Below are 14,308 nucleotides of genomic sequence, written 5' to 3'. Positions count from 1 at the left end.
ATGCCCACCCCCACACTCACTTAAAGTGGGGCTCCCCACCTTGGCCCCTAAGTGGGTGCCCACTTTTAAATAAATGTGAACACCTAACCTTATAAAATAAGAGGTTAGAGATAAAATAATAAAAAACAACATGTGCAACATACTTACCACCTGTTCACATGCACCAAAACTCGTCAGAATACAGAGCAGACTTCACGACTCACTGGCAGGCGTCCCCGCTCAGTAAGTAACACGTCAAGCAGGCAAACACACAAATACATGTCATGCAAAAATAGTTTCAAACATGCAAATCATGTGTGCATGTGCAAATAGTAACATGGACATATCTCCCGTTCATGGAACAAGTACAAAATATCTGTCGGCACAAAACTAGCACGACATAAAAACATTAAAAACCTGGTCTTCCTATGGAGTGACAGTCCCATAGGTAAGACACAGTTCTAGGCACGAGTCTCCCTATGGTGTGACAGTCCCATAGGCAAAACACGGCACGAATACTGGCTCTTCCATGGCGTGACAATCCCATGGGTCGAACACAGTCCAGGTCATACACGGGTGGCACTGGTCTGGCTCCCGTCCATACGACACCATCCTGCTAACACACGGGTGGCACCAGTCTGGCTCCCGTTCATGTCAGCAAAATACTGGCCTCTTCACATGAGACACCGGCCTGGCCTCAAGTGAACGAGACGCAAAAACTGGAGATGGACCAAATGGTCGGCCAATTGGTTACATTCCCCCGGGCTTCTAAAGAGTTGACCTCAACTGAAAAGCCTCAAGATATGCCTGCAACAACTGTGGATAATCTGCAAAATAATCCTCATTTACCCACTTGGCATCAATAGGCAAATAATTCTTAAACTTCACAAGGTATCTCCTGGAAAGCTTTCCTGCAGGTAGCTTTCTCTCCTTGTGAAAAACAATCTGTTCTGGCTGAAGGATCTCCTCAAGCTCTTCAATCTCTGGCGGATCTTCTGTGACAGGCTCATCAGGATCTGGCCCCACATATTTCCGAAATAGACTCACATGAAAAGCATTGTGAATCTTCCAATGACTAGGTAAAGCAAGCCTGTAGGACACTTCATTGATTTTGTGAATCACCTTGAAGGTTCCATAATAGCGAGGAGAAAGCTTAGGGTATGATCCTTCTCGTCCTGGCCTCTTCCGAAGCCTAGCCTTCTCAAATTTCAGCAATGCCCAATCACCTTCTTTGACTTCCATGTCCCTTCTATGCTTGTCAGCAGCCATTTTATGCTTATCCTGAGATCTTGCAATGGCTGTCCGCACCTGACCAAAGGCAACATCCAAGTCACGAACATATTCGTCAGCTGCAAAAATCTCATCCTTTGTACGAAGGATGGGTGGCAATACCACTCTGCCATAAATAATCTCAAACGGAGCCTTTCCTGTGGAAGCATGGATTGTATTGTTGTAGGCAAACTCAACAAGTGGAAGATACTTCTCCCATGCACTCTTTTGATCTGCCACATAACACTTCAACAAATCCAACACGGCTGAATTTGCAGCTTCACTTTGGCCATCCGTTTGGGGATGATAAGCTGATGAAAACTCAAGCTTAGTACCCATATTATCAAATAAAGCCCTCCAAAATAGGCTTGTAGTCCTGGGATCTCTATCCCCAACAATGGATTTAGGCATACCATGATGCTTGAAAATATTAGCAAGAAAAAGCTTTACCATATGATCAGCTTTAATGGTTTTCTTGACGGGCAAGAAATGAGCTTGCTTGCTAAACCTGTCCACAATAGTCCAAATAGCATCATTCCCTTGCTGGGATCTAGGCAAATCCATAATAAAATCCATCGTGATACTTTTCCAAGGTTGCGAGGGAATAGGCAATGGCTGAAGCAAACCTGGAGGCTTTTGCCTGTCAAATTTCACCTTTTGGTAAGTAATACATGCACGCACATAAGCCTCAATGTCTTTACGCATGCTTGGCCAAAAGAAGTACCTCTGAATCATGCGAGTAGTAGGCATAATACCTCTATGACCAGCATAAGGTGGAGCGTGACATTCGTCCATAACTTTTGGACGCAAATCCTTCACCACACATAGGCAATTATCCTTCATGAGATAACCCTCGTTGATAACATAAGAGGCATGTGAATGACCAGCCATCAAATCAGTCCATATATGGCAAAAATCAGCATCCAAATGATACAAATCTCTCATAGCAGATAGATCTCCATGAGAGGCCACTGAGACTGTAGTAACATAAGGCCTCCTAGATAGTGCATCGCCCACTACATTTTTCTTTCCTGGAGTATGCACAATCTGAAAATGAAACATGGAAAGAAAGTTTGCCATTCTCATCTGCTTCTCTGAAAGCTTGGTTTGAGATAGAAAGTATCTCAAGCTTTGATGATCTGTCTTGACTACAAATTCAGCCCCAAGAAGGTAATGTTTCCAAATCTTTAAGGCATGAATTACAGCCAAGAGCTCTTTCTCATAGATATCCATATGAAGCTCAGCATCATGCAAACGACGGCTCTCGTATGTAACTGCATGCCCTTCTTGATTTAGGACAGCTCCTATGCAATCACCACAAGCATCACATTCAACCACGAATGACTTGTGCAAGTCAGGAACAATCAATACTGGACCACATATGATCGCATGCTTGAGCTGCAAGAAAGCATCCTGTTCCTTTGAAGTCCATTTGAAAGCAGTTTTCTTCTTCGTGAGATCATGTAGAGGAGTGGCAATCATAGCAAAATGCCTTATGAAACGCCTGTAATACGAACATAATCCCAGAAAACTACGTACTTGATGTACGCTTTGCAATTCGGGCCAATTCCGAATAGTCTCTATCTTTGCAGGATCCATTGTAACTCCATCCTTGGATACAATATGTCCCAGATAATTAATCTCTGAAAGGAAAAACTCACTTTTCTTGGCATTGACGAAAAGTTTATGCTTTCGCAACTCTTCGAACACTGTGACCAAATGAGTTCTGTGTTCCTGCTCATTCTTGGAGAAAACCAAGATATCATATAATCCGAAGGCTGTCCTGAATGCAGTCTTATGGACATCTTGTGGCACCACGCGTATCTGGTGATAACCACTCTTCAAGTCAAGTCTGCTAAAGCAAGCCGAACCATCAAGCTTATCCAAGATATCATCAATACGTGGAATAGGAAATCTGTTCTTGATGGTAAGCTTGTTCAAAGCTCTATAGTCTACACACATACGGAATGATCCGTCCTTCTTTTGAACAAGAAGCACAGGAGAGCAGTAAGGTGAGGAACTGGGCTGAACCAAACCTTTCTCTAAAAGCTCGTTTACCTGCTTCATAATTTCTTCTTGTTGTGCAGCACTCACTCGGTATGCGGGTTTGTTAGGTGGAGAACTACCTGGCACAAGATCTATGCGGTGATCTTCGGGCCTTTGGGGAGGTAATTCACCTGGCAACGAGTCAGCAAAACAGTCGTTGAATGCATTAAGAAAATTCAGCCTATCATTAGACATAGCATCCACATTTTGATGATTTGGCACAAGACTATTACGCACAAAAACCAAGTACGCAGAAAGACTCTTTTTCATTGCTTTATTAATTTGGATGTGTGATACAACTGGGATGGAATCCCCTTCTTTGCCAGCATCAATAAAATGCATGCGGCCTTTATGCATAAAAGAAATCATATTAGACTTGTAGTCTTTGCGGGGCTCAAGCCTATGGTGCCACGGCTTGCCCAACAATACATCACATCCATTCAGAGGAGCAACTAGGAAATGCTCATTATCAAGGTAGCCCTGGATATGGATACGCAACTTCCCAATCAAAGGGGTAACCTGCACCTCTTTACCAATAAATGCAGCTTCGGCTTCAATCTGAGGTCCCATGTTTTCAACCTCAATACCCAATGCAGCTGCCATTTGCATAGAGATGAAATTGTCAGTTGCACAGTCATCAAACATAAAGAGTGCGGGCTGATCCTTGATTTGCCCCCAAGCCTTGCAAACCATACGCTCTTTTGCATCATGACCTGTATTTCCTTGCACATCAGGAACTGCATGTACATTAGCTTTGGTGTGCTTGTCCTCGTGCTTTGATTTGCGATCTGGGCATTGCCGAAACATGTGGTCTTTGCTACCACAAGAAAAGCATTTTCCATCCTTGGCATATTGCTCTCTTTGCTCCGGGGTTAATCCAAATTTGTTCTTCCTTGGGCCCTGTTCTTTAGATGTGTTATTTTCAGCTTTACCACCCTTATAAGGCTCCCGGAAGTTCTTTTTAGGTGGCTGTCCACCCTTTTGCTGATTTGGGACAGCCTTGTCCTTCCCCTTGGACCCTCCTTGATCCTGTTTAATCTTAAGTACCAATTGCTCCGTAGCAAGAGCAGAAGCTGTGAGTTGTTGCAACGTATGTTTCGGGTGCAATTCAATACCCGATCTATATGCAGGTTGCAATCCAGAACGAAACTTCCTCTTTCTTTCATCCTCTGTGATTTGCATGAAGGGAGTTACTTCCAGCAACACTTTCCAGAATTTGTTAACATACTGTTGCACACTCTCATTATCTTTTTGTTCCAGCCTGTCCCACTTTTGAGTGAGAGTTTGCTCCGCATTGGGTGGCAAGAACTGAGCATAAAATCTATCTTTGAATTCCTTCCAAGTGGAGATGGGATCCTTGGTGATCTTTTCAGTGATCCACCAATGGGCAGCAGTCCCTTTCAAAAACATGCTAGCATGGCGCACCTTTGACTTTTCTGTGAAATCCTCATCGCTAAAAGCAATGTCGAACTGTGCCACAAATGCTAACACCTTAGAAGCATCATGTTCACCATGAAAGACATCAAATTTGACAGATTTATCACCTGCTTTGAATTCCTTGAGCTTCCTGGCATGAGGCTCATGGTCTTCTCTTTTTCTTTTCCCCTTATCCAACGGGGCAGCCGTGTCTGCATGGGCTCCATGGGCCGTCATAGAAGCTTCATGGGGCACGGTGGCATGTGCTCCACGAACTCGAAACTCAGATGCATGTGACTTACCTGCATATGGCATTGTCTCTCCATGAGACAACTCAGAAGGCAAAATTTTTCTGGAAGTAGACCTATCACCATGAGATACATGTCTTGCATGCATGTGACTTTCATGCCCTCCATGAGCACTGGCATACATATATCTGTCAGGCTTAGTGCCTTGGGGAGAGGATGCATGTCGAGAGGTGACAGTCACCTCTTCCTTTTGCATAAAAGATTTCAGCCTTTGGGATGCGGGATCTCCATGCTTCAAACGAGGTGGATTTCTGAATTTCAGCTCTCCATCATCCCCCTCTTTGATATCACCTTTGCGAAGGAGATAGGCAAGTGCCAACTCCCTTGGTTTCTTGCCCACTTGACGAGCCATTGATTCAAAAGTTACATCAACCATAGCATCAGCCTTCCTGGCTTCAATAGCACTTTGTAGATGGGGATCTTCATGCAAAAACTTTAACTCTTGCTCTTGAGCCTGCAAAAGTTTTCTCATATGTTCCATTTCAGCCCTCATAGCATTAGGCTCTTGTTCAAGCATAACTGTCTTCCCTGGAGACAGTTGACCCTTGGATTCACTATCCATAACCCTTTCAAGGGGCTTGTGTCTACCACGCAGGGCATCAGACCCACGAGAAGCACTAGATGGACCCCTCGAATTAGGCACTTCCAAAGGGTTGCCTTGGCTGTCCATTGTGTTTAACGTTTGCTAAAAGCGGGATGTCCAGTACACAGGTTCGTTTCCCCACTAGGAAGAGGGAAACAACCGTGCTCTGATACCAATGAAACCGATCCCGTCAAGTGGGAAAGACTCCGTTGGACACCCACACGCTTAATAGCACAACTTTAAACCACAAATTTGAAATGGACAACTTAAAACAACTTGAAATTTAAATGAAATGAAATGGAAAGATGGACACCAGCACTGGGACCGGAACGGGCCGTCCCCCCCCTCAATATATGATATATTTATTGGGAGTATTTAATAAATACAATGCTCCATGGGTTCCAAGAACCAGATAATGTCCATGTACATATGAAAACAGTACCAAACAAATAGGCTCGAATTTCGATGTAGAAGCTCGAAGCAGAACGACCACTAGTGTGGTCCAATCTCTACGGTCCTGTGCTTTCACTGGACTCCGCGGAGAGCGCCTCACTGGTGTTCCGAGACCACGCACAAACAGGCGCTCTCGTACTAACGCCTGGCTCTCCCGATCTCAGCACCTTTGGACCGAGGTTCTCCAATAGAGCTTGGACAACCCAGCACCGAACGGGTGTTGGCCGAGCGGGATGAATCCTTTATCAGATTTAAACATAAAATACTTTATTTAAATATGAAAGTCACTTACTTGTAGATGGTTGATAGAGAACCAATACTTGTGGTGTTTGTGTAGAATTCGAAGCCACCCTTGTTGAAGAAACAGTTACCTTGTGGTGAACCACCAAGACAAGAATCACCGCAAAAGACCACAACCGCCTGCTGTGAGAGAAGGAGCACAACTTACTGGTGGTGGACAATGTCCTGGAAGCAAGACGCCACTTGTTGGTGATGCACACGTAGCCTGCGGGGGTTGGACACACAGCCAGTAGCTTTGGTGAGCTGCGTAGAAGGAAGGGGATGCAGTCGCCTGAGGGTAGAGGACTGCTGGCTGGAGAACAGGCGCACAGCCGGTTACTTTGGTGGTGGGCAGCCCTGCTGAATGACTAGCGCAGCCACCAGCCTGTTGCTTTGGTAGTGGGCAGCCCTACTGAATGTCCAGCGCAGCCACCAGCCGCCTGAAACAGAAGCGCCTGGCTGCAGTCTAATTGGGGCAGAAACGTGGCCTTCCGCCTGCAGCCTGTGATGATGCAGCCGCCTGGATGAGAGTATACGCAGCAGTACAGTGAGAGATGGCAGCCACCTGCAGTGCAGTTGCAGCCAGCCGCCTGGGGACAGAGTACGTGCAGTAGTAAAGGGAGAGATGGCAGCCGCCTGCAGCAAGTTCAGTCGCCAGCAGAGAGGGAAAGCGTCGCCGGTTGTCTCACGTAGGGTGGAGGCGATTCATGATGACGCTTGAAGAGAGAGCCTTTTTCTTTAATAAAATAAAAGTGAAGTTAACTTTGTGATACCCACGTTTGCATGTGGGTAGGGAGTTTGGGTAGGTGCCCATGCCCACCCCCACACTCACTTAAAGTGGGGCTCCCCACCTTGGCCCCTAAGTGGGTGCCCACTTTTAAATAAATGTGAACACCTAACCTTATAAAATAAGAGGTTAGAGATAAAATAATAAAAAACAACATGTGCAACATACTTACCACCTGTTCACATGCACCAAAACTCGTCAGAATACAGAGCAGACTTCACGACTCACTGGCAGGCGTCCCCGCTCAGTAAGTAACACGTCAAGCAGGCAAACACACAAATACATGTCATGCGAAAACAGTTTCAAACATGCAAATCATGTGTGCATGTGCAAATAGTAACATGGACATATCTCCCGTTCATGGAACAAGTACAAAATATCTGTCGGCACAAAACTAGCACGACATAAAACATTAAAAACCTGGTCTTCCTATGGAGTGACAGTCCCATAGGTAAGACACAGTTCCAGGCACGAGTCTCCCTATGGTGTGACAGTCCCATAGGCAAAACACGGCACGAATACTGGCTCTTCCATGGCGTGACAATCCCATGGGTCGAACACAGTCCAGGTCATACACGGGTGGCACTGGTCTGGCTCCCGTCCATACGACACCATCCTGCTAACACACGGGTGGCACCAGTCTGGCTCCCGTCCATGTCAGCAAAATACTGGCCTCTTCACATGAGACACCGGCCTGGCCTCAAGTGAACGAGACGCAAAAACTGGAGATGGACCAAATGGTCGGCCAATTGGTGACAGGGCGGCTGTCCTGGTGCTGTGTACAGGGATGCTGCATACTCACCCCAAATCTCTGTGGAGGTAATGGCTGGTGATGGTGAATGCTCATGGAATAGTCTCCATGCCTCGCCTGAGTCGCGACTCATAAATAACTGATACAAATCCCTCTCTAACTGAGCAAGATAAGCCCTCTTCTACCGTCGCACTAGGTGCCGGAAGGTAATCTAACCGGCCTAGTGCCTACCATAAAATCCTGAAAAGAGGGAATGAGACTGGGCTGAGCCATAACATAGTCCACTGTACTAGCACCATGCCTATGTGGAAAGCAAGTGAAACCGCCTGATGTCGGGAATCTCTGTAGGCCATTCAGTATGGCCAATCCATGTGCAGTCCCCATGTCTATCAAATACTGCCCATACACTGTATGTTCCTCATCCTGTGAGAGTCTAGATAGGCCCATATCCCTAACATCAAGCTCCCTCAACATCTCCTCTGAGGTATCATAAAATACTGTCTGGTTATGGGCGGTCCTGGCATTGATGTCCCCCAGGAGAATGATGTCACCATCCCTGGAGAACTCCCAAATGTCATCATCCAAAATAGAAAAGGGAGACTGCCGCTAGGTGATGCATACACTGATGTACTAGGAGTAAAATAGCATATAGCAATGTAGAGATATCTGCCCGTCTCTGCCCTCAGTCTAACCCACATGTACCTAGCCTGCTCATCTTTGCGGACTATATGTATCAGTGGCTGTAGCTCCTCTCTAAACAATACTGCCACTCCTCCTGAGCCCCGTCCTCTATGCTTTGAACGAGTCTCCTGTCTACAAGCTGTCTCCCATCGGTATCCACTAACATGTGGCATGGACTATCCAGGAGCCTGATGCGTCTCACAGTAGAAGATGATGTCCCTCCCAGGGAAACTATCCTCAAAAGCCCCTACATCAAGACGTAGAGATCCATTACAATTCCAAGTAGCAACTTTGAGTGTAGTCCCATAGGTCTCGCGCCGTCATGAAGAGCGCCTCTCCATAATCACCACTCTACCATCTCTATAGAAGGCCACTTTCCCTTTCTCTCGGGCTGCCCTTTCGAACCAAACACAAGAGGCAATTGTTGTTGTGCTTCTTTTGTTAGGCAACTTCTAATAGGATAGCGTTCTACTCTATCCACCCCAAGAGCCCCTGTACCCTGAGAAAGTTGGCCTCCCGGCCTCTCAATCCTGGTTTGTTGCTGGGCACATGAACCCAAAGGGCGACGAGCATATGTATGTAAGGGCCCCTGATGAGTACGCAAAGGCCCGCGCCAAATAGCATCTGAGAAATCCCCCCGCGGGGCAACAAATCGTGTCTTTTTACCATGTACTTCCACCCATGACTGCTCAACCTCATTCTGAACATCCACATGTACATCCATGTGCTGGGCATCATGTAAAGGAGCATCATGCTCATCTTCCACGGGCAACTGTCCATCAACGATATCCTTGGTAGCAACAACTTGTTCTTTCTTAGGACATTCGGAGACAAAGTGGCCCATCTCACCACATTTGAAACAGTGGCCAGCAAATGTATCCCACCTCAATTCATACATTAAAGGTTGCAGCCCAGCCATATTGACACGCAAATGTGTCGGCCTAGGTCTCCCAGTATCCCACAACATGCATAGACGATTTCGGTTTCTAGATGTCATTCGAGGCACCACCAAGACATCACCGATACCTCGCATGAGACCTGGTAAAACACGCCAAAACATTGGTGGGAATTGTTTCACTTCAACCCAAACTGGGTAAGCCTGGCGCAACATATCTTGGTACTCTACCATAGGCTTCCACGGAACCACATGAACCAACTGCCCATCCAAAAAGAGTGGCACCTGCTCCAAGACTGCCCTACGGGCTTCCGAAGTGCGAAAAAGTATTTCATAAAAGCCTCTCGGACCATCATAAATCTCCTCAAGTGCCTCAGGCGACACCAAGCGGCCCAACCATGCTCTAGGACGAGGCAACAACGGAATACGCCCAGTAAAGAAGAAGATAGCAGCACGATCATGAAAATCTGCTAGCTGTTGCAGCAACAAAGGAGTCTCCATGCATACATCAGCCACACCACCATTATCTACTGCAGCCATTTGCACGCTATTTGCCTTCACATATTCTTGCAGAAGCTCACCAGTGATCTGCAGCAAACGTGCAAACTCCGGAGAAGGTACCTGAGAACTTTCCTCTGCATTCTCTCCAACATTCACCGGAGTGTAGCTTGCATGAACATCAAGCCTTTGACGTTTTTGTTGCTCCGAGGCATCTGAAGCATAACCCACATCCTTCTCGATCATCTCCTCAATAAGATCCATGTTAAGGCTATTGGTAGCCATGCCACCAACAGCAGCAGCCGGGTCATCCAAATCCATGTACAAAAGCAAAGAAAACCCATTCTCTCAAACCCTAGTTCAGCACCTGCAAACCCTTGAATAGTTGCTTGAACCCTTGCTGCACCCTTGAGAAAACTTGCAAACCTGATTTTTTTGTAAAAAAAAATCTTTAATCTTCTTCCACTGCTGCCTGCAAACCCTAATTCAGCAGTCGTATCTCTGCTTAGCGGCTTGTTGATGGCGACTATCTACTGGGGTGACGACTGCCTGCTGATGGCGACTATCTGCTAAGGGGACAACTGCTCGCTCGCCCCTGCTCGCCGCCTGCTCGCCGCCTGCTGTCGCCTCCCTCTCTCTTTGAACCTGTGTCGCCTGCCTCTCCCGCCTGCTGCCCCGCCTGTTGACTCTCTCTCTCTCTCTCTCTCTCTCTCTCTCTCTCTCGCCGCCTGTTTGCCTCGCTGCGCTACTGTTCTCTGCCCCTGCTCGTCGCCTGTTCGCTTCGCTGCGCTCATTTCATTTCATTTCTCTCTCTCTCTCTCTCTCTCTCTCTCTCTCTCTCTCTCTCAGTATGATTATTTTTTCGTATCCTTTCTTTCCCTGTTCCTTATCTTGGTTGCTCTATCTTTCCTATCCTATGCCTCATGTGTTATCTGACAACAACTATGGTGGCACAACAACAATACTCCTGCTTCATGGAAACTTCTTGGCACCAATTTTACCTCTCGGGTGCATGCACTTGCATGAAAATATGTCACTTTTCTGTGTGTGCAAAATGGAATGATGGATTTAAAAAAAAAAAAAAAAAAACTCTCCTTACTCCCCACCATCATACTTGTGTGGCTTCTTCTTTGAGGCTGCTTTCTTTTTCTATCTTCCTCACCCAGGATGGTGAGCACTCTAGTGGTGGGTGACCTGTAGCCACCAGGATGCCTATAGTGGATCACCTTGGCTAGACCATCCCAGGGTGCCACATTGGATCACCCCGACGCGACCATCCCGGAGCATTCAGTGGACCATCCAAAAACAGAAGCACACCACCAACGCATACATGAGAGGTGCATGCACTGTCATTGAAGGCACTACACTGTCACTCTGATCACTCTAATGGGCATCTAGTAGAGATAGGAGTTTAAACCAAAGGCACGGTCACTCCGATGGGCATCTACTAGAGAGCGTAGATGCCACTGTCTCCATGGACTCCACCACGTCTCGCAGGAATTATTTAAATGGTCCTCAGCTCATCCTCAAGGACATCATTTATCCATCCTTGGGGACATCCTTTTCCGTCTAGTCTTGTTCATCGAGTGCTATAGTCACTTGTCATTTCCGTCTGTGTGTCGTCCTACACACTGTGACCATTGCTGGGTGTGCACGGTATAGTGAAGAGCATGTAACAGCTTCTTGTGAGTAAAGCAAATAATGTTTATAGTGTTCTCGTCATTGTGTTAAGCTCATATTATAATCTGTTCACCTATCCATTGTGTCGTGAACTCATCCTTGGAAATAGCCTTGAATTTTCCTTTCATGTCTGGTATAAAAAAACCACAAATTTGGCTGCCTAATACCTAGACCTAGACTTTAGCTGCATGCAAGACTCCTACATGCAAACTAATGCATGAATCCTTTGGAAAACCCTATGCAAAGACCTATGCAAACTAACACACATGCAACCTAATGCAAATCTGGCTGCAGACTGCCCTAGGCAACCTAGAAATGTGATACCAATGTAGTATGCATTGCAGAAGCGTGACTAGATTAATGCAAATTAATGTTAATTAAGAGCTAATTAACGCTAATCATTTAATGCTGCAAATACACAAATATATCAAAGAGTTGTTTTTTTCTTCTAAAAGATGATTCTTTATCAGTCATAAAAGATGATTCTTTATCAGTCATAAAAGAGAAATGTCCGCAGAAAAGTGAGTTACAAAACTAGCAGCCCTAGGGGAGAGCCCCGTTGTGTACACCCTCCAAAGAGGTAAAAGAGAAAAACATAAGGGTCTCCCTCTCCGGCTGGCCGCTCTCGGAGGGAGGCTACATCGGGGGAGGGGGAGGGGGAGGGAAAAGCCACAATGGGGGCCTGTAATTGATCTATTATATGTATTGCATGAATATGTACAGTGTTAAATTTGGATCTAGACTTAAATACTGACTCCTATCGTAGTGTTAATGTTACATACATTAATATAAGTTTACTTCTTGTCCCAATACTTGTGCATGGACGAAATCTGCACATTGGTCTGCCTTCTTGCTGATCCAACCCTGGTCTCTTGTGTCCCTTGCTTGGACTGTGCAGATCTTGTGCCCTCATTTGACCCTTAGACTCCTATTTATCGGTTCCTCTAGGGCTGGTTGTCTTATTAGGATTAATCTGTTGGCTGCCAGTTGTGCCAACTGTTTCCACATTTGGGTTGATGACCATGTCCATGTGGCACTCACGTATGTGATGCACATGACAACTATGAACATAGATGCGGTAATTACGGCTATACTTAACCAATCTACTTGAAGTGTAGAACTCAGTCCAAGCACACGAGTCCTGTATCCTTTCCTTCTCTGACCAAAGGGATCAAGTATGCCATTGCATTTTTCTTTCGTCTCTCTCTATTACATTTTAAAAATCAGGGACTGGTTTGAAACAGGTTTGGATGTGTACGCATCCCAAAATATAATTACGAGGAGAAATGCAGTGAATTTCATTTTTGGTCTTGCATCACACGTGTTGAAGTGATATCATCAACTGTCAGACTCAGGTCAGAGTGCAACAAAGTGTTGAAGTTGAATCTTCTCAACACACACTACAACAAAAGTTTACGCCTGGAAGACTTTGAGCAGATGCAGGCTCAAAGTATTGAACAGACTTCCATACATCTAAGAGACAGGTATTTTTGAGCTGGTTGTGAGGTCTGTGGAACATGTTTCTGTCTGTGCAGACATATCATCTAAAATTGTCTCACAAGGGTGCATTTTGAGTGCTTATTGCTAGGAAGTGGCTGTATTGTTTTGTATTTTCTTTCAGGAAAAATGATTGATCTTCTGCCCATAAGCACTTTGTGGATTGCTAATCAGAAGGCCCCAAATGTAGTGTTCACTATTTCTATATGATGAAACGTGAAAGAGCATTCTCACAAACCTAGCAAGGAAGTTGCAGGGAAGTAGAGAAGATGCTTGATAAGTGGGTTGAATTCAGAAGTCTAAGGATTGTTTCCATCTGTTTAAGCTACTTACATTTTTTAGAGAGCTTGTTTCAAGTGTTTTCTTCTCAAACAAACACTTCCTTGGTAGGACAAACAAGGGAGAAAGGGTGACTCCAGGGTGTGATGCGGGCTGCCTGTGAGACCTTAGTTTTCACTCAATTCAGACAACTTCATTCGAGCAAATATATAGTGCATGTAGATGCAGATTCTGTGGATGTGTTGTGTCCAGCTTTGTACTCCACACTAGGGGCCGAAGATGGGGGCCGAAGATGGGCTTGCCCTACAGCTGCTACGCCTGCTTTACAGCCCATACGCTGCTTCCCTTCGCCTTCTTTTATTTATTTTGATTTTCACTTCAAGAAGGAGAGTTGTATTAAGCATCAAAGATTTAACACAAGCCAAAGCTGAAGGAATCAATACACCATGGATAGCATAAATAAGTCACATAGGTGGCTGAAAACACTACGGTAAGAAGACTCAGAAAAAATGGACGATTTTTCCATTCCCGAGGAAGCTCTTCATCTTGGCAATCGCAAATCTGGAGGAACCTTGTATCCTCGACCAAATGGCCATACATGTGTGCTTGATATCAGTCCAGATGCAAGAAAGGTTCTAAGAAGATCGGATTGAGTTTTGTCCATGGCCTTTGTGCATCTAGCTTTTTAAATGTGCCACTGTGATGTTGGCCATTGTCTCCCAATGAGTATCAATAGGAAATGACATGGTGTGAAAAGAGAGACTGGAATTGCATTCACATGGAAAAGCTTTACAGTATGACCATGAATTGTGATAGCTAGGGAAGAATGAGAGCTCGCATAGAAACCCTGTGGTCATCACTTTGTACATTGTGTTTGGGAGAGGCATCATCCTGTGCATCCATGAAA

At 45.6% G+C, this 14,308-nt stretch overlaps 1 protein-coding gene across 1 annotated transcript in view; it reads left to right on the top strand.

The window, feature by feature from the left end:
* LOC147603900 (uncharacterized) overlaps window positions 1-14,308 on the top strand; it is a 267,683-nt gene that overhangs the window by 26,890 nt on the left and 226,485 nt on the right. The window contains exon 7 of the mRNA XM_086795826.1: window positions 12,870-13,109. Within this exon, the coding sequence (XP_086651952.1) occupies window positions 12,870-13,109 (240 nt within the window). The remainder of the gene's footprint in view (window positions 1-12,869; window positions 13,110-14,308) is intronic.

Source organism: Cibotium barometz, chromosome 63 (genome assembly GCF_041138505.1).
Source record: "Cibotium barometz isolate CiBa-2024 chromosome 63, ASM4113850v1, whole genome shotgun sequence".
NCBI classification, from domain to species: Eukaryota; Viridiplantae; Streptophyta; class Polypodiopsida; order Cyatheales; family Cibotiaceae; genus Cibotium; species Cibotium barometz.
This window is presented reverse-complemented; position numbering and strand designations above follow the sequence as displayed.